General features: G+C 46.9%; 1 protein-coding gene across 2 annotated transcripts; it reads right to left on the bottom strand.

Annotated features, from left to right (window-relative positions):
* Nucleotides 1-379: 379 nt before the first annotated feature.
* SET (SET nuclear proto-oncogene) lies at nucleotides 380-6,477 on the bottom strand. Of its 2 annotated transcripts, none has more exons than XM_047070349.1 (8): nucleotides 6,043-6,477; nucleotides 4,424-4,481; nucleotides 3,615-3,757; nucleotides 3,154-3,257; nucleotides 2,936-3,049; nucleotides 2,134-2,304; nucleotides 1,882-2,028; nucleotides 380-1,264 (listed from the first exon to the last, which is right to left on the bottom strand). In XM_047070349.1, exons 1-8 carry the CDS (start codon nucleotides 6,113-6,115, stop codon nucleotides 1,241-1,243), a joined length of 834 nt encoding a protein of 277 aa, XP_046926305.1. In that variant the 5' UTR covers nucleotides 6,116-6,477; the 3' UTR covers nucleotides 380-1,240. The 2 variants fall into 2 exon arrangements, with proteins under 2 accessions (XP_046926305.1, XP_046926314.1); XM_047070358.1 differs by having other exon boundaries at nucleotides 1,923-2,028.
* Nucleotides 6,478-27,544: the final 21,067 nt, after the last annotated feature.

Here is a 27,544-nt window from a genome sequence, read left to right as displayed (position 1 = left end):
AGGTCTGTCTGACAGTGGTGGCAGGCACTAGAATTATATCCAGGTAAATAAAGGCCCGTTTTCGAAAATGCCAATTCGAGATACAAATCAAGGGCACAACATAATCATAACGGACTTCTGGGCAATCTGGTACCCCGACTGAGGTGGAGAATTTCAGAAACTGACGGCAAATCGTACCCATGATGGTTCCCGGATTTGGAGACATTAATACATTGATTCAAATCCCTTTCTCAGTCCACACAAGCCCTGAGGTCACCCTGCAAAGTGCGTATCAAAAAATACGGAGTCAGGGTGACAAAGTTTGACAATACGTTACACAAGTCAAACTTGGAAAATCATAATTAAATACACCTGTTCTGAGAGAAAAGCATCAAAATCCTTTGTGTACACATTTAGTTTTATTGTAACAAAGCAACTTGTACACTTTTAACGTTTAAAACTGAGCATCTTTCCTTTCCAGTGAAACAAAAAGAAAATTTAAAAATAAACAGGAACAAAATTACAAGAGAATGTCAATTCCAGATAAGATCCTACAGGTTCTGCTGATTCTCCCATCGAGTGGCAGGGCTCAAATCATCATTAGGAGAGAATTTTATTTTAAAAGTGTCATCTTCAACTGCCAGGATGTCCGTTAAACATCACAATTAAACATGCCAAAGGAGAAGCCATGTTGTCAAAATGCCCACTTAACCCACCCAAACATCTCAAACCCACCCTTTGCTGACCTTCTATAACCCCATTTTTTTAAGTTTTTTTTTTCTTTTTTTTAAACAAGAGAAAGTAGACAGATACATGTTGGTAAATGCTAACTGTCCATATTCACATAGAGACACAGTGTAATCTCTGAGCCCAATATACAGAGAAAGGAGGAAAAAAGCTAGAATTCTATGCACTACTACACAGGGGCCTAGCACCCTCCAGCTTCCAGCAGAGCTAAGGGAGCAGAAGGTTTTTCTTTTTTCCCACAGAGCACGGTGGTGTTGATTCCATAAAGTTTTTGTTGAGACAGGAAGGGATAAAAATGAATTTGGAACAGAAAGGGGTAGAGATTCTTTTCCCACTGTATTCTGCTCAAGGTATTTCCCCCCAAAATAAGTTGAGAACCATGGTATAAAGGGAGAGAAAAGAGACTTCAAAAAACAGGGCGAATGAGCACAAGAGGAGGGGGAAAAAAAAAAAAAAAAGACTGCAAGTTGCTCCCAGGGACTGGAGAAAATTAAAAAAGGAAGGTTGGAATCCATCAGTCGTCTTCTCCTTCATCCTCCTGTAAGAAAGAAAAGTGGGCAGTTAATCTCCAGGGTTAATTCTAAGGTCATTCCCCAACATTCGTACGGACACTCATGGACTTCCATAGGACATACTGATGCACTACGGGGACATGTCATTTTACGAACGAACCCACAAATCGGTCTGTATCAAATCTCAATTGAACGACCCAGTGATGCTGTTTCACATAGATTAGTTAACTTTTCAGCGCTAACCAAAATCTGACCTCTTTCACACCAAGTAAAACAAACCAAGAAACAATCTATTTCTATCTGACTAGAAGGATTTTACTGTTTGTCCAAAACATGCAAATCTGCTATTTAGATTTCTCAGAATCTGACCAGCTGCACTACCCATATCACTTTCATTAAGTACTAGTTAGGGGAAGGGCAGAACAGAGTACGAACCACCAAAGCAGAACTGGTTACAGTTAAAAATCACTGATATAAGGACTTGATTAAAACTTTCTTCCATCTCGAAAAACTAGCTCATCTCACCTACAAATCCTCCCACCGTTGGCCACACCTCTATTACACAATATATACAACCCACAAAATAACAGGGTAAGTTCTTTCAAGATTGGTCTTCTTTGGACTTAACCAAATTCTTTTTTACCTCTCCTTCCTCCCCCTCATCATCATCTTCATCTTCTTCACCTTCATCCTCATCTCCTTCTTCATCAATATCTTCCAATCCTTCTTCTTCTTCATCATCATCATCATCTTCTTCTCCTTCCCCTTCTTCATCATCCATATCAGGAACCTTCAAAAACAAAAACAAAAAACAAAAAACAAACTACCTTAGGAACTCATTTTCCAACAAATGAGACAGATACAACCTTGAATTAAAAAAACATTCTCAACTCACCAAGTAGTACTGTAAAGGATTGGGCCAAATATCGTCTTTGATGACCTCTCCTAACTCATCTGCACCCGCATCAGAATGGTCAGTAAACCAGGTGAAAAAGCTCTCTGGTTCCTCATGCTGTCTCTTCCTGCTGGCTTTATTCTGCGTTTGACTTGAACGTTTCGTCAAATCCTAAATGAAGACAGAAGAACTTCTGACACAGCTTCTCCACAACACTTAAATTTCCCTATAACTTAAGATTTTAACACAAAAGCGGGGGGGGTGGGGGGTGGGTGGGAATCACACTAGTATGTCATCTATACTTGTCATCTAAAAGAAATTATAAAACGTACAGCAGGTAAAAACAAAGTCCTAAAATTCTAGGTCTGCAAAGACGTCAAATTTTTACAAAAAGCTTCTCCTATAAAGGGGCCATCTAAATTTCACTACTTTACATACAAAATTAGTTCCACTTTGACAACCACTACCCATAACACAGTATAATTGAAAATGGGCTCACTGCATAAATGTAGATATAAATGCAATCCGGCAAGTACCAAGCCATTTGAAAAGCTCAGTAACCCATGTAGGAATCAAAGAAATTTAGCCCGTTTCTTGAAAAACTCAACACAATAATTTGACAGCTCCAAGCTATTGTATTTGGCTCTAACACAGTGGAGGGTTTTTTTTGTTTTTCTTTTTCTTTTTCTTACATCTTAAAGGGTTTGCACTTAACACATTACCAAAGCACCAAGTATTGGTAAGAGGTTCAACTAAACCAAAATACACAAAATGATACTTTTGCCCAACATTCCTCAAATACCTTTCCAGATTTCCATTTGATTTCAGTGGACTTTGAAGATGGATCACCACTCTCATTCAGATGAAATTCTTTGGAGAGAACTTTATTTTCGAAGTAAGGGTTTTCATCAAAATACTACAATAAAGAATTGAGAATTGGAAATCAATACAAACAGCTCTTCTAACCAAAGCTTAAATTAATTTCCACAGTGGCAAACAAGATCACTTATTGATACTTACAAAATCTATTCTGTAACCTGATTTAATATCTTCAAATTCTGTCACTTCAACTCTTGTCAAATAATGCAGAGCCTCTTCATCCTCCTCCCCAAGCAGTGCGGACACTGGACCAGCAAATTACAGGTCAAATGGATGTTAAACAGACAATATTAACAAACAATTCAAGTGATGCCTTTTAAAATTTTCCAAATTTAGTGAGCGTCTTTGATTTCATAAATCCATTAATTGCAAACCAGATGGCTCAGTGTCAGGGCTGTCACTATCTTTTACCAAATAATTAAAGGGAATCTCAAGTTAGAAGATAGTCTCTTCTAAATAGAGAAAGCATTAAATGCAAGCCTCCCGAGTGTTTTAATCTCTGCATGTAACGAACATGTCGGACTAAGTTCTCAAGCAAAGTCCCCCCACTCTTTAACGAATGGACACCCCATACCCTGCAATAGTGCTCTGCCACAACATACCTTGTGGATGGTTGACAAATGTTGTTACCCAAAAATTTGGGATTTTGGCGATCAATTCCGACCTCTTCTGAAAAAATGGTTGGCGGAGTTTGTTATATTTCTGTTCTACTTTCAAAATCTCCTCACTGGCTTGTTCATTAAGTCTGAAGCAAATGAAAAACCACGTTGACAATTACGATATTTGACAAATACAAAAACTGCCGAAACTACAGAATATTTACTTTTTAGCTTTAGAACAGTACAAAGTACTCACTCATAATAACCAGAACACCTAGATTTTTGGAGTGAAAGACGTCAAAACTAAGATGACAAATTGAGCTACTTCACCAACACACACTCAACAGTTGACAGTTCCTAAAGTAGCCCAACTGAGCATTCTGGTAACATTGTATATTTAAGTTGCCAACTCTATCACCACGCTAACTTCAATTGTTTCCCTCAGGCAGATTAAGTTTACAAAAAAAAAAAAAAAAGTTGCTGATCAAGTAACAAAGTTATAACCCAAGCAGGAGCAACACTGATGCCATAATGCCAAACTATCAGAAGCTCAGGCCCCGCAATTCAGACAACTTGTAGCCTCTGAAAGCAAACCCAAAGGTCAATGAATATACTTTCTTCAAACTTTTTGATCAACATAGAAAGATTTCACAGAAAAATAACACTGACCTTTCAAAAATATTTCTCACTAAGTTGTAATCATCTCCACTTGGCCAGTGGATACAGATTTATTTGACCATAGTTTCAATGATCACCAGGCCGTAAGCTGCATCTCAAAAAACTTGTCCAAAGTAAACTAAGAAAAACTTTACCTGTCTATTTCATTTTGTACTTCATCAATATGTTCAATTGCTTCTTGCTGTTCTTTTTCTGCAAGAAAAAGGTGCATAGGACTCAATACTAATTAGAACACAAAATTAGTTTTCCTGATGTTAACACGACCGGTGACGTGAGTTTTTATCTAAAGCAGTTTTTAAAAAAGAAACTGCCTACTACAAGGCATGCTCTCCACGTGTTCACGCCTCTAGTTAACAAATTATTTTTTAATTAAGACTATTCACAAATCATACAATCTGCTAAGCTACTCAAGTCTGCAGCACTTTTTCGAGAGTTCCCTTACAAAAAGGAGACCAATTATTAAAGTTTCTCTTACGAAAGGTAGTGAATAAGCCTTATTCAGAAATTCTTACTGTTTGCTATTCATCACATTATAGATACCTGCTACACAATAGTGCCAGCTGTTAAGGCCAATACGCAAACCGACCCACGACAATAAGGAAAAGGAGGACACCACCTATCTCAGCGGTAGGATCACTTCTCACACAAAGTTGAAAATACTGCTCAGCATCGATCACAATGAAGACATCAGACGTGCCTGACAGGTAAGGACCTCGGATCTGCCCCACCGTCGTAAACACTCGACTCTCCCTCCTTAGAACAGGAGCCCCAGGACTCGACCCTGACCTCTCTCTCCCCTCCAACCCAATTTCAGGCGGGCTTGGCTCCGAGGCGGCCCCACACGATTTTGGAGCACACTTACAGGAAGCCAGCGCGGAGTCAGGAAACTACGAGCCGCACAAGGGAGAGGGGGAAAAGGGGGTGTGCTGCGGGAAGGGTGCCCTTTTGTCCGGTGAGGACTGCAGCACCCACAAAGCTAAGTGGGCGTGAAGGGGCCTGATCGCGCGGTTCATTTCCGGTAACCATCCCGGCTCTGGCGGCCCCCCTGCCGAGAAAGCCTCCGCTGCCAGGGCTGGGAGGGTCGCCGCGAGCCATTGTAAAGCCCCTCCGACACGCCGGCCCGCCGGGCCAGGCTTCCCCGCGCCCTGCCGCGACGGGGTGGCCACCCCACGTGGGAAGCGCGCCCGGGGCCGGCCGGAGCATCCTCCCGGGCGGCCGGGGCCCAGTGCGCGGCCGGCCGCGTGCTTTTCCCCGCGCCCCCACCCCGCCCCAGCTCGGGGCGCAGGGCCGCGCCGGGGCCGGCCTCCGGGTGCGGGTGCGGGGGCGCCGCCCGCAGGCCGGGCGCGCAGGGGGGGAGCCGCGCGGAGGCCCGGCCGCGGGGCCGCGTCCGGCCGCACCATGTGGCGGCGGCGGCGGCGGCGGCTGATGGGAGCGAGGCATCATGGCGGAGCACAATAAAGAGAGGCTTCTCGGGAGGGAGGGAGGGGGAGGAGAGCGAGGGAGGGGGGAGAGGAAGGGGGGGGTCTCCTCCGCCCGCGCCGAGCAGGCCGCAGCGCCCCCGCCTCGCAGCGCCGTCCGCCGCCGCGGCGCCACCCCGGCCCCGGCCCCGCGCGCACAAAAAAGGGCGCCGAGGCGCGCGCCGGCCCGTCCGCCCGGCGCCCCCCGCGCGCCCCGGGCCCCGCCGGCGGCCTGCGGGCCGGGCGGGCGGCGAAGATGGCGGCGCGGGCCGGCCCCCGCCTCGCCTGCTCCTCACCTGAGGTCTCGTCGGCCCCGTCGTGGTTGGAGTTGAGCTCCTTTTTACTGACTTTGGCCGCCGGCGCCGACATGGTGCTGCTCCGCGGTCGGGGGGGGAGCGGGGAGGGGGAGAGAAGGGAAGGCGAAGGGGGCGGGCAGCGGCTTCCCCTCACGCCACACGCGCGGGCGCTCGCTCGGTCCGGCCGCCTCCTCCCGGCGCTCGCTAGCTCGCTCGCTCGCTCGCTCGCTCTCCCTCCCCCTGGCTCGCGCGCGCTGCCCTCGCGGCCTGACGACGAGGGAGGGGCTGGGGCGGCGTGCCGGGCCCCGGCCCGGGCTCCTGCTTACGGAGGGGAGGCGGCGGCGGGCGGGCGGGCAGGCGGCTCGGCTCCCTCACTCACGCTCCGCGGTCCAGCTCGCTGCTCGCTCTCCCCGAGCCGCCTCCTCCTCCTCCACCTCCTCCTCCTCACGGCGAGGGGGGGGGGGGGCGGCAGGGCGCAGGCGCGCCAGGCCCCGCGCGTACGCCCCGCCCCCGGCCGGAGAGGCTCGCGCCGCGTCGCCATTGGCTAGGGTGCCGGGACGAGGGGGCGGAGCCGCGGCGAGGAGACACAGGGCCTGGCCGAGAGGCGGGAGGAAGGAACGCCGCGACGTACGGGGCCGGCCCCCCGCGCCGCGCTCCCCTCCCCCGCTTTCCCCTTCTCCAGCCCGACCCGGGACATTTGCGCGCTACGGGCGCGCGGCGGCCCAAGGGGCGGGGCCTTGCCGGGCTGCGTGCAGGCCCCCCGGCAGGCGCGTCACGTGGTGGCGGAGCGGCTTCCCTTCTCCGTGGGGTGGCGCGGGGCGCAGGGGAGAGGGGTGTTACAGCCCCCCAGAAGTGCAGGCCTTGTAGTAGCCTAGCTTCACAGCGGGGCCCGAAAATACATCCACCCCGGGTTCGGCGCCCTGGGACGCTGCTGGGGCATCGTCCCTCTTCGTGGGTGAAGAAGGAAGGCGGCATCTCCATCCTATTTTCCAGTTGGGGAAGATGATGCCCTTCGGACTCACTCAGGCTTGTTTGTAAACCCCGGAGCTCTCCACTCCACTTAGAAGGCCTTTCCCTGGATTCTAGTCCAAGCCTCTGCCAAGAAGGCTGTGTGCACTTGAGCAAGTCACTTTTCCCCCCTCTCTGTACCCGTTTCTGTTACGAAGTTACAAAATGCAAAAAAAAAAAGGCTGAAAGGGGGAACATTGTATCAAGTGGTGACTTTTAGGCAGAGCCGCGCCAAACTGGAAGTCTGAAGGCAAGAAGTTGCCAGGTTCACCCGCGGGTCTTTTTCTGCCTGAGTCGGTGTTTAAATGCTTGCAAGAAACAGCAGAGTGCTGATCCGCCAGTCCCAGCAACAGGAGTAAATCGCATTGAGGCGCACAACTGCCCGAAGGAAGGCCGTGGGCGTTTAGTTCGTTTCACACCTTCAGAGCTAGGACCTACAGCACCTTGCAGTAGAGTGCAAGCCTTTTGAGCCACTAAGTAAGGCCAAGGCATTTCTGGGTTGTTGTTTTTTTTTTTTAACTTTTTTTTAATTTATTTTTGAGACAGGGAGAGACAGAGCACGAACAGGGAAGGGTCAGAGAGAGGGAGACACAGAATCTGAAACAGGCTCCAGGCTCCGAGCTGTCAGCACAGGGCCCCACGCGGGGCTCGAACTCACGGACCGCGAGATCATGACCTGGCGCCCCAAGGCATTTCTGTTTAAATAATGCTTTCCAGGGGCACCTGGGTGGCTCAGTCGGTTGGGCGTCCGTCTCTTGGTTTTGGCTCAAGTCATGATCTCTCAGTTTCTTGGGTTCAGCCCGCATTGGGCTCTTTCCTGACAGTGTGAAGCCTGCTTAGGATTCTCTCTCTCTCTCTCTCTCTCTCTCTCTCTCTCTCTCTCTCTCTCTCTGCTTTTCCCCCACTTGTGCGGTCTCTGTCTCTCTCAAAATAAATAAACTTAAAAAAAAAATGCTTTCCAGGTAATGCAAATGCACCTCTGCTTTACTCCCTCGTCCAGAGCCCCAAGGAGGTGGACCACAAAAAGCCTGAAATCTCTCCCTGGGCCTTTGTAAGCAGAACTTGGGGTTGGAGTATTTGCCTTTCAGCACTCACATTTTACTGTCGGCTCTTAAAGCTCAAGTAGTATCTTTAATGTTCAAGACGGTCCATTGGTGGGTGATCGATAATGATAAATGTTAAATAAATGGCATACACTCCATGGGTAGAGAATACAAATGTCTTCTTAGGACTTTCCCCCAAACCCAGAAATTCAACTAATCCTTTCCCTCCAAAACCATCCTTAACTGAGCCCAGCTCAGTCCCGTACCTGTCTCAGTTGGACAGGCTTCTTAAAGGAAGAATTATGAGCACCGAAGAGAAGCTGGTAAATGTTTGACAACCAGCTCCCAGAAGAGGAAAAAACACACCAAAATGCCTGATTTGTAGCATTTGCTGTTTTCAGTGGTGTATAAATATTCTCACCATGGCCAATTTCCTGCCACCACTGTGATGTCACTGAACAGCACTGGAATAAAATACCAGGCTCTCGTGCACTGCTGAAACGTGTACCATGGGCCACAGGCTGTGATAAGTGCATGCGCTTTCTCCTTTAATCCTTGCAAAATACAAGGTAGGCATTAATATCCTTATCTCACAGCTAAATTCAATTTTTTTTTTTAAATGTAAGTGGCAGAACTACAATTCTAAGCCATGCTAGTGGATAGCAAGGTCCCTTCCCTAAGACCGGTCTTCCATTCTTTGACATGACATCTGACATCGGGGTTCAGTGTGCACCTAGACACAAAATAATACTTACCCTTCCTAAGTGTGATGTGCCTCTTAATTTTCTACTCTATTTTATTTTCTTTAAATGCAGGTCAAACTCCACTAAATTGATTTTGTGACCCACTAATGGGATGAAACAGTCTGAAAAACACTGTGCTGAGGACTGCTGTTTTCAGACAAAGCCCGCTTACAGCCTTTGAGTACCAGTGACCCAGAGCACCTGTTTCCCACGCATCCACAGGGACTCCGGGGAGCCTCGTAATGCCTTCTGCTTAGGCAGTGGGCTTCAGGTCTCCTTTCCAAGCACCCCTAGCCCTTAGACCCATCCTGCTCCTCTTCCTGACCTCTCCCGCAACACTTCTCAAGACGAATGCAGGGAGCACGCACTAGGAAGTGGAAGAGAAAGAGAAAGCAAAAGGCAAAAGTCTCAGTAAACAAGGGAGTGGCATGGACACACCAAGAGATAATTCACCCATGGTGAATTAGTCACTGTGGTCTCCCCCTCTCCAACATGAAGAGCTCTGCATTCTCTCCTTGGCCTCTCACCTCCCTCCAGACACTCCTCCCTCTCCTCTCCTCCCCAGCTTCCTTTGAAGAAGGAGAGCCCTGCAGCTTAAAGATTGGAGGAGAGATGCAGGCATTCTCAACCACACAGCAGTGTCCCGAGATGACTGGGAAATCTTCACTAGGATGATCTCCAAAACCTACCCCCTCCACCTCTCTGAGCCTCCTTTTTTTCTGATCTGTAAAATGGGATTATTCCCAGCTTCAGTTATGAGGGCTGATGGATAGAGAAGTGCTTAGCACCGTGCCTGGCTGGCTGGTGCCCAGTTGAGTGGCATGAGCTGTCATTTGGACTTAGATGAACCACCTTGGAGGAACTATGGTGGTACCTTCCGATCCTTTCTAGTCCTGTTGATTCTCCCAAGAAGCTAAACAGAAGGCGACCAGGAGGACTCATACACATGTTACTGCTCGCAAGTGGGAAGATATTTACTATCCATCAAGAGCACTGATTATGAGCCATCCGATGTGTTGAGTGTTCCTATCTATTTAAGCTGCACAGCAAACCTAACAGATGGGTTCTATTGAGCCTGTCTTACAGAAGAAGGAAGCACAGGTTATGTCACTTGCCCTCAAAAATCACACAGCCAGGCGAAGCCAGGTGTCCAACCCTAGCTGTCCAGCTTTACCGTGGGGGGGGGGGTGGGTATCAGCTGGGCAGGTCTTTTGCATCTCATTTGGAAGGGGATGGCTGTGGAGACCCATTCAAAGTCAAACTTGCCGTGTCACCCAGCAGACCCACTGGAGCATCACCACAAGGACTCTGGGTCCAGGGCTCCTTTCCACAAGAGTGGCTGGATCTCAGCCACGTCGGCAAATTAGGGCTCCAAGCCCCTCCCCTCTGCACTTAGGTAGCCTGCTGTCACGTTTTCCTAGCACATGGCTTTCCTGGCTTCTACTTATCCAAACCCAACCCCCTCGAGGTCCCCACCGTATCCCCACGCCATCGGAGAGGCCTAATCAGGTGAACAAACCACACTGACTGGCTCCAAGCAGTGTGTCTGGAAAACACACCCTCACCTCCAAGTTAACAAACAGTTAATGGGGAGAAAGGGGCAGACGTGAAACCGACAATTACAAAGCAATGAGGAAGGGGCCGGGCTGGGGGTGACTCTGGGCACTACAAAGGCCAGAAGCAGGCTCCTAACACCCAGCAGCTGTGGCTCAAAGGAGAGTGCCTGCAAGAAGTGACTTAATCAGCAGAAAGCTGGAGAATGAGGAGAGGAGCACAGGTGGGGAGAGAGTGATCCAGGCGGAGGAAAAGTGGGCCTGGAGGCGAGAGAGGGGAAGAGAGGTGCCAGAGGGAGCATGACGCTGGAGAGGAGCGCAGGGACCAGGTGGACTGGTGGAGAGGGCTCTCAGTCTATACACCTAGAGGGCCGAGGGGAGGCAAAGAAGGGTTTTAAACCAGGGAGTCATGTGACTGGCTTTGCTCAGGCAGGATGGGGGGAAGGGGGAGGAGGAAGCTGGAAGCAAGAGGAGTGGCAGTAATCCCGCCAGGGTTGTGGGCAGGCAGGCGGCAGCCGCAGGAAGGAAGTGGATGGATGTGAGAGGTACTGAGAAGGAAGAACCACCAGGACTTGGGGATTTATTTGGATGAGGAGGGGAGAAGGAGAGGAAAGGGGTCGCGCACGATCCAGCCTCAGGCTGGCCGGTGGTGCCACTTACCAAGGCAGGGAACTTGGGAGGAGTGAGTTTGGGGGCGGAGACAGCCTCGCCTAGGTGTTGGGATGGGGGCAGGGACGAGCTGCCACACGCTCCAGGTTTCTGAGTTTCGCCCCTTTTTTTCTTCACACCAACCTGATCCACTCACCCCGTGCTGCAAACCCTTCGGGGTGTGTGGGGTCTTATCTCAAAAGGCACTGGGGGGAAAAGAATCCCTTAAGTCTCCGATAAAGTGTAGTGTAGGAACGTACCTCCCTTCGGCAAGTGCTGAGAGGTGGACGTCTCCTCTGGCTTGGGGGCAGCAGGCGGTCTCGGCTTCTTCGTTTGGGGTGGGAGTGAAGACTGGCGTTTGGGGGCCATGCCGTGAAGGAAGTCCACAAAACCCGGGCAGACACCGTTCTGGAAGAAGCTCTGACGAACTGAGGCAGCCCCAGGTGGCAGGGGTTTAAATCTACCGGGAGCCGCAGGGAAGGGATATTTACATGACAGTGGGACACACACCCTGTGCCCTCCCCTCCAGCCTCTTCCCTTCCCTCCCACCCTCCCAGAAAGATCAACTTCTTTTAATTGCTGTCTGCACTTGCCTACAGGGCATTCTCGGCTCTGGGGGGGTAAGAGGAGGTATTTCCTGTGGGAGCTGTTCTGTGTTCCCTAGGACCCTCTGGGTCTTGACTGGAAACACCAGCGGCCTTTCCCTAATCCTCTAGATAGGCAGAGTTTCTCCCATTGAGAACTGTCTGCTTCCCCCGCCCCCCCACCCCCACCCCCGCCTTTGGCCTCTAGATTTAAACATGCCAGTACCTCACCTCAGCCTGGAACATTCTTCAGGGCCAATACCCTCACCCCCCATCCCCACGTCCGGCTGATTCCCACCCAACCTCCAGGTCTCAGCTTGGAGACATAAGTGGATGTTGAAATACAGAAGTCCCCATCAAGAATTGCAAACGAAGAGGGAAAAGCAAGTACGCTTGAGAAGACTTGGAACCTTTTGGAAAAGGATAGAAGGTTGAGTTTGAAAAAAACTTCAAGAGGCATCCTGTCCGGAGGGACGAGGAGAGGAGGGTCACAAACTTCAGCGTCTCTTGCAGCCCGTCAGGTAATAGCTATGCATAAGCTAGCAACCGGATTCCATAACAGCTGGTGGCAGGTGGGGTGGTACAGCTACTCGGGGAAAACTGGCCACTCCACCACACCTGAACCTGTGCTCAGCACTTCTACTCCCGGTTGTATTCCCGCCAGAAATGCACGCCTGTGTATTCGTGTATGTGCAATGAATGTGTACAAGAATGTTCAGGGGCGCCTGGGTGGCTCAGTCAGTTAAGTGACCAACTCTTGATATCAGCTCAGGTCATGATCTCACAGTTCATGAGTTTGAGCCCTGCATCAGACCCTGTGCTGACAGTGCAGAGCCTGCTTGGGATTCTCTCTCTCTCTCTCTCTCTCTCTCTCTCTCTCTCTCTCTCTCTGCCTGTCCCCTGCTCTTGCTCTCTCTCTCAAAAATAAATGAATACACTTTAAAATAAAGTAAAAAGGCTTTAAAAAAAAAAGAATGTTCAGGGTGAGATTCATAACAGTAAAAATCTGGAAACAAAAAAAATATCAATGGTTGAATGAATACATTTGTGAGATATTCACACAACGGAATATGATAAAGCCGTGAAAATAAAGGAACCACAGCCACCTACCACCATGTGGTTGAAACCTACAAACATAATGTGGAATGAAAGACACTAAACATAGAATTGGCTGTGTAATTTCATTTATGTAAAGTACAGAAACCAGCAAAACTTCTCTATGCTAGTAGAACCCCGGAATGTGGTTAACCTTGCCTTGAGGAGGGACATCATTAAAAGGGAACATGAGGGGGGCGCCTGGGTGGCTCGGTCGGTTAAGCGTCCGACTTCGGCTCAGGTCACGATCTCACGGTCGGTGAGTTCGAGCCCCGCGTCGGGCTCTGTGCTGACAGTTCAGAGCCTGGAGCCTGCTTCCGATTCTGTGTCTCCCTCTCTCTCTGCTCCTCCCCTGTTCGTGCTCTGTCTCTCTCTGTCTGAAAAATAAATACACGTTAAATAAATAAATAAATAAATAAAAGGGGACATGAGGGGCCTCTAGAATCCTGGTGCCTGGTTTCTGGATCTGGGGCTGGCTACACCACTGTGCTTGGTTTATGACATCTGTGTTGCCACATGTCTGGTTTTCCTAAAGAGAAGCCAGAGGTACACGTTTTTATGTGAACTCTCTGGATTGTTTTGTTTTGTTTTTAGAGAGAGAGAGAGAGAGAGAGAGAGAGAGAGAGAGGGAGGGAGGGAATATCCCAAGTAGGCCCTGCACTGACAGTGCCTGGGTAGCTCCATTGGTTGAGTGTCCAACTTTGGCTCAGGTCATGATTTCATAGTTTGTGAGTTCGAGCCCCACGTCGGGCTCTGTGCTGACAGCTTGGAGCCTGGAGCCTGCTTTGGATTCTGTGTCTCCCTTTCTCTCTCTGCCCCTCCCCAGCTCGTGCTCTCTCTCAAAGATAAATGAACTTGTAAAAATAAAAATAAAAAACAAACACTTTTTGGACCAAATAAAACATGTTGTCAGGGCACTTTCATTCTATAAGCCATGAGTCTGTAACCTCTGGGATAGTGCAATGACTTTCCATCTTTAAAAAACTGTTTGGGGGCACCTGGGTGGCGCTCATTTGGTTAAGCTTCTGACATCAGCTCAGGTCATGATCTCACAGTTTGTGGGTTTGAGCCCCGCATCAGGCTCTGTGCTGACAGCTCAGAGCCTGGAGCCTGCTTTGGATTCTGTGTCTCCCTCTCTCTTTGCCCCCCTCACTCGTGCTCGCGCTCTCTCTCTCTCTCTCTCTCTCAAAAATAAATAAACATTTTTTAAAAATTAAAAAAACTTTGTTTTTCCCCACCAATTCCACCCATTTTAAAAAATGTTTATTTATTATTTGAGAGAGAGCACAAGTGGGGGTGGGACAGAGAGAGAAGGGGACAGAGGATCTGAAGCAGGCTCTGCACTGACAGCTTCTGTGCTGACAGCAGGGAGCCCCAAGCAGGGCTCTAACTCATGAACTACAAAAGCAAGATCATGACCTGAGCTGAAGTCGGACACTCAACAGACTGACTCACCCAGGCGCTGTCCCCCATCAATTACCCTCTTAACAAAATAAACCTTAGGCATAAGTCAATGATGTTAATGTTGATAAAAAGTTCAGCTCTTTCTGGTAGAAGACCCCCCCACACACACACCTCTTGCTCCCCTCCATCCCTCCATCCTTTGTCAGTTTCTGAGGGACTTTGGGCTCCTTCTAAGACACTTTGAAAGTCACAAGTGTGTTGATTTTACAGATGAGCAAGCTAAGACCTCAGAGAAGTGATTTGCCTAAGGTCCCTAAGGTCACGAGGAGAATAACTAGTAGCTAGAACCAGGGTCTTGAAGTCACTTGATCCTGGGGATGCACCTTCTAATCAGCCTCAGTCTCACTGTTTATATCTGTAAAATAGGTGATAATAATGCCTGCCTCTTTGTTTTATGATTTTCAATGTGAGGACAAAGGGTCATCTTTTCCCTGTTTTTTGCCGCAGAAATTGCCCCAAAACAATAGGGGAAACAAAAATGAAAACCTTCTTTTGATGAAATTGGGAGTCAGCTTGGCCCCAAACCACAGAATAGGTGGTGGGTTGGCCAAAGCAGTGGAAAAGAAACAGGATGTGTGCAGGAAGAAAGGACAGATGCCTTGGCTACAGATTTCTGGGAGTATCAGCAAGGGACACTTCTAGAAGCTGAAGGGCAAACTCAAACTCAGAATCCCTTGGCTTATAGCAGCCACGAAGGGGTGTCCTGACAGGATGCTGCACTAGATAGGTTTCCAGAGCAAAGAAGGGGCTAAATGAGGAGTAGCCCAGAGAGGCCGCTTAAGACCAATGCAAATTAGAATTAGCTTGAGATTCCTTGTTTCTTACCCACCAACCTAAGATCCAGAAGGTTAGAAACATCTTACCTTGGAGAGGGTGTGAACAGAGGTGCTCTTTATATTAGTGGCAGCTTAAAAGGATATAGTGCCTTTGGAGGGCCATTTAGCCATCAGAGGATCTATGGAAAGTGCAAAAGTACATTACCCTTGACCCAGGAATTCTCCTTCTAGGAATTTGTCCTACAGATTCATTGTGTTGCGGTGGTCGAGCACTTGTGCAAGGCAACTCATTGCAACATTGTAAAAGGAAAATACTGGAAACAATCTAACAGCTTCTTTAGGCTCCTCCCACCAAGGGAAAGATACAAACCAGGGAACCCTTGCAACATCAAAGCAAATAGGGAACCAGAGCCAGTGGTTAAGTGAAAGCAGCAAAATCTTAAACCAAGTACTTAGTATGCTACTATTTGTGTTAAAGGGGGGCGGGGGTAGAAAAAGAATACATGTTCACTTCCTTGCCTTGATGGCTATAGTACAGCTCTTGAAGGCTCCTATGAAGGCTATGACCCACCATCCTTGGGGAGGGGATTGGGTGGTGACAAATGAGAGGACAGGAATATGAGGGAAATATTTCACTCTTTCTTGTACGTTTTGAATTTTGAAACTTCTCAATATCTTATATATGTCTATAAACATGACAACAACTAAAGATTACCTGAGCCAGGATACTTAGCATCACTTAGATCACCTAAATGCAGCCCCCACTTGGTACGGGTCAGCTTACATTCAAACATGCAAGAAGACCCCACCTTTCCTTTCCTCTACAGCTTCCAAAATTCTAATTTCCTGGATTCCCAGAGGGGTTACTAGGCAACTGTGCAACTCTGCTTCATTCCAGGACAGCTGCAGGCAAGGTGGGGGCCTCCCTCCAACCCGCCCGAAGGTTGACCGGCTCCTGATGTTCTGTAACCCTGGGGCCAGGCTCATTCTGGGAGCCAGAAGTTTCCAAAATATCCCAAATGCCCTATTGTTTAGTTATCTGCGTGCACCACAAATTAGCTATAAATGGCTATCATTTATTGAGCCTTGGTAGTAGGAGAGGTGTTCAATAAACATACCCTCATCTGTGCCAGGACCAGCATCATGTACTTATTTCGCAGCTGGGTGAATCAACCCAAATGAAGAATCAATAGTCAAGAATCTGATCCCAAAATCAAAGGGAGAGAAGAGGCAGGATTTGAACCTGTGTCTTTCGGACTCCTCTGTACCACTTTCGGCCTTGATATGATACAAACAAGTTGCTACCCGGAAATTGATCGCCGGGTGAGCCCAAAACACACCAAGGCTTGTCTCTGAGACTTGCAGAACCTCAGGAAATCATCTCTGGCCCTCTCCTGGTAGATTTTGCTTCACACTTCTTAGCACAGAAGAAGCACTCAGATTAAGACAATCTTTTTAACTTTTCTTCTTCTTTTTAAATGTTTATTTATTTATTTTCAGAGAGAGAGTGAGCAAGCAGGGGAGGTGCAGAGAGGAGAGAGAAAGAATCCCAAGCAGGCTCCACACCGTCAGCACAGAGCCTGAGGCGGGGCTTGAACCCACAAAACGGGGAGATCATGACCTGAGCTGAAACCAAGGGTCAGACACTTAACCAACTGAGCCACCCAGGTGCCCCAGGACAATCTTTTTTCTTAATTGAGTGCCAGGGCCTGAAGGCACTTGGTTCCTCTTTCATTGCCCCTCATGCTGCTCTGACTCCTTATACCTATTAAATTATCACAGGGGCACCTGGGTGTCTCAGTCGGTTGATCGCGCGACTTCAGCTCAGGTCATGATCTCGTAGTTCTTGAGTTCAAGACCTGCATCCGGCTCTGTGCTGACAGCTCAGAGCCTGGAGCCTGCTTCTGATTCTGTGTCTCCTCTCTCTGCCCCTCCCAGACTTGTGCTCTGTCTCTATCTCTCAAACATAAATAAATGTAAAAAAAATTTTTTTAAGAAAATTAAAATAAGACAAAAAAATTATACACCAAGACATAGCATATATAACCCACCTACATAATATAACATTCATATCACATAACATATATTCTTGTGCATTTTTTAAAAGTTTATTTATTTTGAGAGAGAGTGAGCATGAGCAGGAAACATCCAGAGAGAGAGGGAGAGACAGAGAGGGAGAGAGAGAGGGAGAGAGAGGGTCCCAAGCAGGTTCTGCACTGCCAGTGCAGAGCCCGACATGGGGCTTGAACTTACAAACCATGAAATCATGACCTGAGCTGAAACCAAGAGTCAGATGCTTAACTGACTGAGCCACCTAGGCATCCCCCTTGTGCATTTTATTGTTTAGATTTTATTTTTTAGTAATCTCGACATACAACGTGGAGCCCAAACTCACAACCCTGAGATCGTGAGTCACGTGTTCTTCCAACTGAGCCAGCCAGGCACCCCATATTCCTGTGCACTTAAAACATGAGAACTGTGAGGCACCTGGGGGCTCAGTCGGTTAAACGTCGGACTCTTGGTCTTGGCTCGGGTCATGATCTCCCAGTTTGTGGGTTCCTGCCCCATGTCAGGCTCTGTGCTGACAGTGCACAGAGTCTGCTTGGAATTCTCTTTCCCTCTCTCTCTGGCCCTACCCTGCTTGTGCTCGCTCGCTCTCTCAAAATAAATAAACTTTATAAAAAATAAAATAAAATAAAATATGGGGACTGTAGCATAAAACTGGGTTTTAGTCTAATTTTTCCCATTAACAATTTTTCTTTACCATTTTTTCTTGCTATTGTATATTCTCCCATGACATTTTTCATTGCTGCATTGTTTTCTGTTGGGTAAATGTGCTCTAATTTTTTTGTTGTTCAAGATTTTTATTTTATTTTATTTTATTTTATTTTATTTTATTTTATTTTATTTTATTTTATTTTATTTTATTTTATTTCATAGAGGAGGGAAGGGCAGAGGGAGATAGAGGGAGAAAATCTTAAGCAAATTCCATGCTCAACACAGAGCCAGATGCAGGGTTCTGTCCCATGACCCTGGAATCATAACCTGAGCCCAAATCAACAGTTAGATGGTCAACCAACTGAGCCATCCAGGCACCCCTAAAGTATTTTATTTTTATGTGATCAAGGCTCTCAATGTTTCCTTTTCTTCTCATCCTTGTCCTTCTTCTTTTTAAAGTGGTTTTTGCCTTTGGAGATGTGTGGAGAGACTCCTCCATCCCAAGGTACTGCAAATAATCACCTGTGTTTTCTTCTTGTGTTGGTATATCTTCCTTTTTAATCCTACAAGTTATAAGCTATATGAATTCATTCTGGAGTCTGATGTGAGGCACAATATAATTAGACTTTTTTTCCCCCCAAACGACTCATCAGTTGATTCAACACACTTTTTTTTTTTTTTATTCAATACGTATCAATTAAGTCTTTTTAAGTGACGGCAGGGGCACCTGGCTGGCTCAGTCAGTAAAGCATATATGACTCTTGATGTTGGGATTGTGAGTTCAAGCCCCACGTTGGGTGTAGAGGTTAGTTAAAAAAAAAGTTTTTTTTAACTTTTTTTTTAATGTGTATTGATTTATGAGACAGAGTGTGTGAGCAGGGGAGGGGCAGAGAGGGAATGGGACAGAGGATCCAAAACAGGTTCTGCACTGAAAGCAGTGAGCCTGATGTGGGGCTTGAACTCATGAACCTTGAGATCATGACCTGAGCCAAAGTCGGTTGCCCAACCGACCGAGCCACCCAGGTGCCCCCCCTTTTTTTTTTTAACTTTTTAAAAAGTCATGGCAAACATAAGAATGACTATAACCTATACCATCCCTCACTGAATAACTTTGAGATTCATAGAGCTTAATTTTACCCAAAAAACTATATGCCACATTTCTTTCTTTCTCTTTTTAATTTTTTTTCTTTCTTTCTTTTTTTTTTTTTTTTAAGTTTATTGGGACACTTTGGGTGGTTCAGTCAGTTAAGCGTCTGACTTCAGCTCAGGCGACTTCAGCTTGGGTCATGATCTCAAGGCTGGTGGGTTCATTGGGCTCTGTGCTGACAGCTTCAGAGCCTGGATCCTGCTTTGGATTCTGTCTCCCTCTAGCTCTCTGTCCCTCCCCTGCTCGAGCTCTGTCTCTGTCTCTCAAAAATAATAAAATAAAAAGTTTAAAAATTTTTAAGTTTATTTATTTTGCGAGAGAGAGAGAGAGAGAGAGAGGAAGAGTGAGAGCACGGGTGCATGTGCATGGGGGAGGGGCAGAGAGAGAGGGAGAGACAGAATCCCAAGCAGGCTCTGCAGTGTCAGTGCCAAGCCCAACCTGAGGCTCAAACTCTTGAACCATGAGATCACGACCTGAGCTGAAACCAAGAGTCGGCCACTCAAACGACTAACCGACCCAGGCTCCCCCATATTTATTCCAGTAGAACTTGTGCTGAAATCCATAATGTTGACAAAAGAAATATTGGAATTGACATATTTAGAAGAAAATTTGCTTATATAGAACCACACTCATTCATTCAATTGTCAATATTACTGAGTGTCTAATACATGCTAGGTAGCAATGATTATAAGATCTATGATCAAAATACTGATAATGAGGTAAGGCTTTTTTTTTTTTTTAAAGTGTATTTATTTATTTTGAGAGAGAAGGTGCGAGCATGAGGGAGAGAAAGAGAAGCCCAAGCAGGCTCCACACTGTCCGCACGGAGCCTGATACAGGGCTCAAACACACAAACCTGTTAGTTTATGACCTGAGCTGAAATCTAGAGTCAGAAGCTTAGTGGACTGAGCCACATGGGTGCCCCAAGTAAGGCTTTCTTAATGACCTAGCATTTGGACAGAGGAAGTACGGAGTGTAGGCACTGTGACCTTTAGGGGAATAACATTCTAGAGACTGAAACAAGAAGGACTAAACCCTAAGGTAGAAGCATGTTCCAGGAGAAGCAAAGAAGTCAGGTTGTTGGAAGGGGGTAAGTAGAGGGAGATGGGCTAGGAGAATGTTGGATGTTCAGTCTTGTGGGGTTTGTGGTCTTTGTCAGGGTTTCTGGGGTTTTCTACACTGGGCATACGATATTCAAAGCTGATTAAGACATGCCCGTGTCCTGAGTATTCACAGTTTGTGTCCAAAACTGTAATAGATATGAACAGAATTCTATAGGATTAGAGAAAATGGAATAAATAAATCCATTGGCAGAAATCAAAGGTGAAGGTTAAGATGGGTCAGTAAGAATTAATGGGTGGTAAGGGATTTCTTTTTGGGGTGATGAAAATGGCTTAAAATTGATTGTGGTGACTGGTTGCACGTTTCTATGAATATACAAAAGACACAGACACACTTTAAATGGCTGAATTGTACAGCATATGAGGTATATCTCAATAAAATGGTCATAATTAAAAACAAAATGAATTCAGGTCTCAAGTAGAATGGATAGACATTTTAGATAGAAGAAAGTTTTGCTTGGGAAGAGTATTTGTGTACATTTTTCTTTTGAAAGAAAATGAGAATTCTCTTATTCTGAAACTTTGAAAATTGCAAGGAATTGACAGATAATTGACTGGATATGATACGTTTCTAGGCACTGAGCTAGACCTTAGGGTTGCAAAGATCAAAACAATATATCCCCATCATTCAAATCTCTAGACCAATGGAGTATGTGTGCTTGCAGAGTTACAAAGGTAACATTATTTATTGAACAAATAAAGTATTCCACCCTACTCTGAAATGTCACCTTTGACATACATTAAACATATACTTACATGTATCTGTTTCTGGGCTTTCTATTCCATTGAATAGATCTCTATGATTATTCCAGTCTCAAGCCCGTGTTCTTTATATTATTTTTCTTGGACTGTTTCTCTCTCTGTTTCTGCCCCAACAGCTTTAGCTGAGTATAATTAACATGCCACATATTTCACTCATCTTAAGTATACAATTCAATGATTGTTAGTAAGTTTACAAAACCGTGCAACCATCACCACAATCTGAGTATTTTCAACGTTTTTTTTTTTTTTATTTTTATTTTTGGGACAGAGAGAGACAGAGCATGAACGGGGGAGGGTCAGAGAGAGAGGGAGACACAGAATCAGAAACAGGCTCCAGGCTCCGAGCCATCAGCCCAGAGCCCGACGCGGGGCTCGAACTCACGGACCGCGAGATCATGACCTGGCTGATGTCGGACGCTTAACCGACTGCGCCACCCAGGCGCCCCTTTTTTTAAATTTTTTTCAACGTTTTTTTTTTTATTTTTATTTTGAGTATTTTCATTACCTCCTCCCAAAAAACCTCAATGCCCATTCCTACTCCCAGCCCCAGGCAACCACTAATCTACTTTCTGTCTCTATAAATCTGCCTTTCCTGGACACGTCGTATAAATGGAATCATACGACATGTCCTCTAGTGTATATGGCTTTATGTTGTCTATTTCTTACTGTGTGGTGGGGCCTGGCTTCTTTCATTAGTCTTCAATTTTAGGAATTTGGGGGGGCATCCTGATGGGTTTATTCTTCCCAACGACCTGGGGAAGAGATCGTGTTCACAACTCATTCTATAAATCAACGGAGATCGCTCTGCTAGGTCCCAACGTAATCATTTATTTTGTCTGTGGCTAAATCTTGACTCTAAAAATTAAATTCATCTTTGGGGAGCCAGGCTGGCTCAGTTGGTAGAGCCTGTGACTCTTGATTTTGGGGTTCTGTGTTCAAGCCCCACATTGGGTGTAGAGATTACTTAAAACTAAAATCTTAAAAAAAAAAAAAAATCCAGGGGAGCCTGGGTGGCTCAGTCAGTTAAGCGACTGACTCAGTTCATGGTCTCCCCATTCCTGAGTTTGAGCCCTGCATTGGATCCTTTGTCTCTCTCTCTCCCTCTCTCTGCCCCTCCCCCGCTCTCTCTCTCGCTCTCTCTCTCTCTCTCTCAAAAACAAATAAACGTTAAAATATTATCCATCTTGAGGGGCGCCTGGGTGGCGCAGTCGGTTAAGCGTCCGACTTCAGCCAGGTCACGATCTCGCGGTCCGTGAGTTCGAGCCCCGCGTCAGGCTCTGGGCTGATGGCTCGGAGCCTGGAGCCTGTTTCCGATTCTGTGTCTCCTTCTCTCTCTGCCCCTCCCCCGTTCATGCTCTGTCTCTCTCTGTCCCAAAAATAAATAAACGTTGAAAAAAAAATTAAAAAAAAATATATTATCCATCTTGAAGGGACAGAGGATAGTTTTATTTTTACAGGCTGTCAGACTAAAAAGAAAGTTCCAGAAAGTATCATACCATGTTAAACTGTGGCCCAGAATGACTACATGATAACCTTACAAGGTAACTAATAGAAGGGCATTTCATGTGTAACTTCTGGTTTGTTTCCTGAAAACGAAACAAATCTGTATACTCGGCTGTATGGCAAATCTTTCTTTCAGAACATCAGCTGTTTGTTTATTTGTAATCTTGTGTAATGGGGACTGTACCACCGACATCTTGGAGCCATGAATACCCACCGGCTCCCAAACCCGAAGAGCATGTATGGAACAGCCATTGTAATCACAGCTACTCTCTATTAAGCCCTTTCAGGTGCCCGATGCACTTAACTTTCACAATGACCAGCTACAGCAAGTATCATTACCATGCCCCTTTATGTGTGTTCATTTAAGGCGGGCACATATATATTTTTCTAATTTTTTAAATGTTTATTTATTTTTGAGAGAGAGACAGCGAGTGGGGGAGGGCGGGAGAGAGGGAGACACAGACTATGAAGCAGGCTCCAGGCTCTGAGCTGTCAGCACAGAGCCCGACGCGGGGCTCGAACCCATGAACCATGGAATCATGACCTGAGCCAAAGTCCGACACTCAAACGACTAGGGCACATATTTATTGATGACCTACCGTGGGTGAGCACTGACCCAGCACAGGTGGACCTGAGGCCAAGGGGACAATGGTTGCAGCACATGGGGGAATGGGAAGATGCACGCAGCAAAGCAGGAAACAAACACCGAAGGCGTGAATGCCAAGCTCAGAAGGCCACCAAAAAGGCAGCCAACCAGAGATGAAGTGGAGATAACAAGGTAGGACTTTTCCAATGAAGTCTTCAGGTAAGGCCGTCTAAGAAGCCAATCTCCAACCTCAGACTTAAAAAATTAAAAAGATGGGGCGCCTGGGTGGCTCAGTCGGTTGAGCGTCCGACTTCGCTCAGGTCACGATCTCACGGTCCGTGAGTTCGAGCCCCGCATCAGGCTCTGTGCTGACAGCTCAGAGCCCGGAGCCTGCTTCAGATTCTGTGTCTCCCTCTCTCTCTGGCCCTCCCCCCATTCATGCTCTGTCTCTCTCTGTCTCAAAAATAAATAAATGTTAAAAAAAAATTAAAAAAAAAATTAAAAGGAGGGGCGCCTGGGTGGCTCAGTCCGTTGAGCATCCGCCTTCGGCTCAGGTCATGATCTCAGGGCTCGTGAGTTCGAGCCCCACATCAGGCTCTGTGCTGACAAGTCAGAGCCTGGAGCTTGCTTTGGATTCTGTGTCTCCCTCTCTCTCTGCCCCTAACCCACTCGCATTCTGTCTCTGTCTCTCTCAAAAATAAATAAAAACATTTAAAAACATTAAAAAAAATAAAAATAAAAAGGAGCCAACACCTCGCAAGGCTAGGAGACAAGTATTCCAGGCACAGGAAACGGGCACAGAGAAAGACAGGAAAGGCAAGAGATTACACAGCAGCCACACTGAAGCACCAAGATTTAAAATGCTACCACCAGATGTCAAATTCCACTCCGTGAAGTTCTAATAAGGGACCATTAACTGTTCTCACATGGGGGCTCACCTACAGCAGGTCCTAAGAAAAATATCCCTCTTGCTTGATCCTGGGAGGATGGATTGTCCTGGGCCTCCCTCGGGAGGGGGGTGGGAGTTTTACCCCATTGTCCTTCCCTTCCTTCCTGTTCCCCAACTCCAGCTCTGACAAGGCTGTTTTAATGAGTTTATTAAGGCTCCTTTGTTCAGTAGACCTTTGAGCTGGGGCCTCTCCGGGGGTGGGTGGGCTGGGGCCTGAGCTGGGTGGAGGCAAAGGCCTAGGGGCAGTGAGAGGGCTGGGTGAGAAGGGATTAAATTTACCTCTCAGATGTCACCTCCTCCAGGAGGCCGTCCTTTTCTTCCCTGGATAAAACGGTTGTTCCCAGATGTGCCCCTGCCCTTCTCTTCCCTTCCCGCGCTTTGCTTTGCTTTCGGCACTTAGCTCACAGTAGGCATCCAATTAATATTTGTTGAAAAGTTACGTCTTCTTCCATGAGAGAGGAATGGAGTTTGGCCTTTTATTACCACTTCCTTCCCACCCCACTCCCCATCTCCCCAGCGGTGACCACCTCCTCACCTTAATGACCTTCTGCTTTCAAGCACTTTCCACCCTGTAATCACTTATGAGCACAGTGTCCATGCACGAAGTGTAAATTCCAAGAAAGTAAGACTGTTTGGTGGTGATGTCTGCTCTCAAGCACAGTGTCTGACACATAGGAAGTGCAGGATAATTATTTGCTAGGTGAGTAAGTGAATGAATGAATGAATGAATGAATGGTAGAGGCTAAGCTGGGAAGCTTGCTTGCAGGACTCTGAGGCAATGTCTACTGCTCAGAACTCCATGGGATTTTTCCTCTTCTGAGCAGCTCTTATGTCCCTGATACACCTTTACTCTAAATGGTTCTGGAATACCTCTTGAACAAATAGGTCTTAAACTTCAGAGCACCGAAGAATGACCAGGGAAATCCCAGAGCCCACCTTAAACATAGTGAATTGGTGGGGCTGCCCTGGGCTAATAGAATCTAGCTGTCACAATCCATTTTTCATTCTGCAGCCAGGTGGCTTCCTAAAGTACATAGATCCAGTGAGGTCATTCTCTTGCTGAAAACCCATCTATGGTTCCCTGGTATCCAAACTCCTTTTACCTTTAAAGTTGTTTTTTTTTTTAATTTTTAAAAATTTATTCATTATTGAGAGACAGAGACAGAACCTGAGCATGGGAGGGGCAGAGAGAGGGGAAGACACAGAATCCGAAGCAGGCTCCAGGCTCCGAGCTGTCAGCACAGAGCCTGATGCAGGGCTCAAACCCCCAGACCGCAAGATCATGACCTGAGCCGAAGTCAGATGCTTCACCAACTGAGCTACCCAGGCACTCCTCCTTATACCTTTAACACCTGCATGATCCAGTCTGGGGTCACTTGCCACTTCAAGGTACCAGGTTCTCTCTTGTCTTGAGGACTTTCTTCAAAGAAACTACCTGTAAAACTCTCTCCCTGTTGTTACTTCCATTTCCACCTTTGAGTTCTTCCTGTGTGGATGACTTCTTTTTCTTCAGACCTCAGCCTAGAAACCCGCTCCTTCCAGAGGACCTTCATGAGCCCCAGTTTCATGAGGGTCCTTTGTTGGCCGCACATCCCTGGCGTCACCAGAGTTGACTCACGGGGTATTGTTCCTGTCTCTCTTGTCAACCTGTTAGCTTGGCGAAGGCAGAACTTTCTCAGTCCCCAGAACCTAGTGTAGCACCTGGCACATAATTGGTGGCAACTTGGGGAAGACAGCATTTATTTGGATGGCCACACCCAAATGTGTATGTGTGCACATACCTAGACTGTGCTCAGTGTTACTCAGGACTCATCTCACCCATCTTTTAAGGCCCAGCCTCCCTTTGGATGGCCTCCCTGACCCCTTATGGCTTGGTGGTAATAATAATGTTAATAATTAAGGAGTAGTGGGACGCCTGGCTGGCTCAGTCAGAGGAGCGTGCGACTCTTGATCTTGTGGTCGTGAGTTCAAGCTCCATGTGGGGTGTAGAGATGACTTAAATAAATAAACTTAAAAAATGATTAAAAAGTATGATGTACTGATGCATACGAGGCACACTGCTTTGTGCTCAAGTGTTAACTCATTCAATCTTATCTCAACCCCGAAGACATAGACACTAGCATCTCAGTTTTACAGACAAGATAGTTGAGGCACAGAGTGATTTAAAGGAAGGAGCATGGGGTGCCTGGGTGGCTCAGTCGGGTTAAGCATCCGACTTCAGCTCATGATCTCACAGTTCCTGAGTTCAAGCCCTGTGTCGGGCTCTGTGCTGACAGCTCAGAACCTGGAGCCTGCTTCCGATTCTGTGTCCCCCTCTCTCTTTGGCCTTCTCTGTCTGTCTGTCTGTCTGTCTGTCTGTCTCTCTCTCTCTCTCAGAAAATGAATAAACATTGAAAAAAATTTAAAGGAAGGAGCATGGCCTTTTGAATCAGGACGTTCTGGTGTTAACCCAACCTCCATCTCACCAGCTATGCATGACCTGGGCAGGTCAAGAGGTTCTCTGAGCCTTTGTTCTTTCCTACCTCTGTGATGGGTGGGACATAATATCTGACCTATCAGGATGTTGTGAGAATTCATGCAAAGTGCTTAACACATGGCGAGGACCCCATATGCTAGGAGGTGTTATTATATTTCTTGTTTCATCCTTGGTGCGTGGTATGGACATTCAAAAGTTGAGTTGTTTATTAAATAGAACTGAACATTCCTAAAATAGTTGCCAACAGAGTTTTAAAATGGGGATGCCTTCTTTTTAAAAAAATTTTTAACGTTTATTTATTTTTGAGAGAGACAGAGACAGAGCACGAGTGGGAGAGGGACAGAGAGAGAGGGAGACAGAATCCAAAGCAGGCTCCAGGCTCTGAGCTGTCAGCAGAGTCTGATGTCGGGCTCAAACTCACCAACCGTGAGATCATGACTGAGCCAAAGTCGGACGCTTAACTGACTGAGCCACCCAGGCCCCCATAAAATGGGGATGCCTTCTTTTTTGACTCTTTGCAAGGGCCTCTTTGAAGGCATTTGAATGTTCTCTGAACATACATTTACTGAACTTTTTGTGTAGCAAGGAGTAGAGAGGTAGGAAGCAGGAAGCTTCCTGGAAATGGCCTGATAAGCCATTTGAGATTTAAAAGGGGCTCTGGCCTCCTATTAGGCTGGAAACTGTACTTACCAGCGGCTAGGCATTCAGTTAGTCTTTGCTGTATGCCAGGCACAGTGCTGGGCTTCTGGGGACACCTGTTGTCTCTACGGTGGTGAGGCTTGCCAAGCCCCACTGGGGCAAAGACAGGCATTAGTACCTTGTCACTTACTTACAAGTTTGAGGAGTGCTCCAGAGGAGAGAAATTTAGTCCCCTGGGAGCCAATAACAGGGGTTTGTGATCTGGTCCCTTTAGCAAGTAACACTTCCAGGGAGGACTGAAGGTTAAGAGAGCAGGGAGGGGCGTCCCAGAGGCTGGGCAGAGGAGTTTGAGTTGCTGTCAGGGTAACAGAGGATGGGCTAGAGAGCCTGCTGCTTCAGGGTGAGAGAAATGAGGACTGGACAGACACCACAGGCTCACTTGCTGCCCAACTGCCCTTCTCCTTGTCCCCAAAGAGGCCACATAAAACTTGAATGCCCCAAAGAGAAAAAAATGAAATTTAAATTACGCAGAGGCAGCTGCGATCAATATTTAGATCTATATTCCTAGATTTTATTAGAAATAGACATTGTTATAGAAACAGGATACATTATCTGTAAATTGCATTTTATAGAAACTTTAATGTGCTACACATTTTGCCACTTTTAAACGTCTATAATGACACTGCT

This window comes from Lynx rufus, unplaced genomic scaffold (genome assembly GCF_022079265.1).
Source record: "Lynx rufus isolate CCGP_SWC_20201006 ecotype Redwood Valley unplaced genomic scaffold, mLynRuf1.p SCAF_10, whole genome shotgun sequence".
NCBI classification, from domain to species: domain Eukaryota; kingdom Metazoa; phylum Chordata; class Mammalia; order Carnivora; family Felidae; genus Lynx; species Lynx rufus.
The sequence above is the reverse complement of the archived record's forward strand: the minus strand, read 5'-3'. Positions and strand labels throughout refer to the sequence as shown.

Excerpts from the sequence above, each read along its gene's own strand:
- SET (XM_047070349.1), bottom strand. The coding sequence starts at position 6,115 with ATGTCGGCGCCGGCGGCCAAAGTCAGTAAAAAGGAGCTCAACTCCAAC. Across the intron at positions 3,258-3,614 it reads ATTTGTCAACCATCCACAAG|TGTCCGCACTGCTTGGGGAG; the intron begins GTATGTTGTGGC and ends TTGCTGGTCCAG. Across the intron at positions 2,029-2,133 it reads ATCCTTTACAGTACTACTTG|GTTCCTGATATGGATGATGA; the intron begins GTGAGTTGAGAA and ends TTGTTTTTGAAG.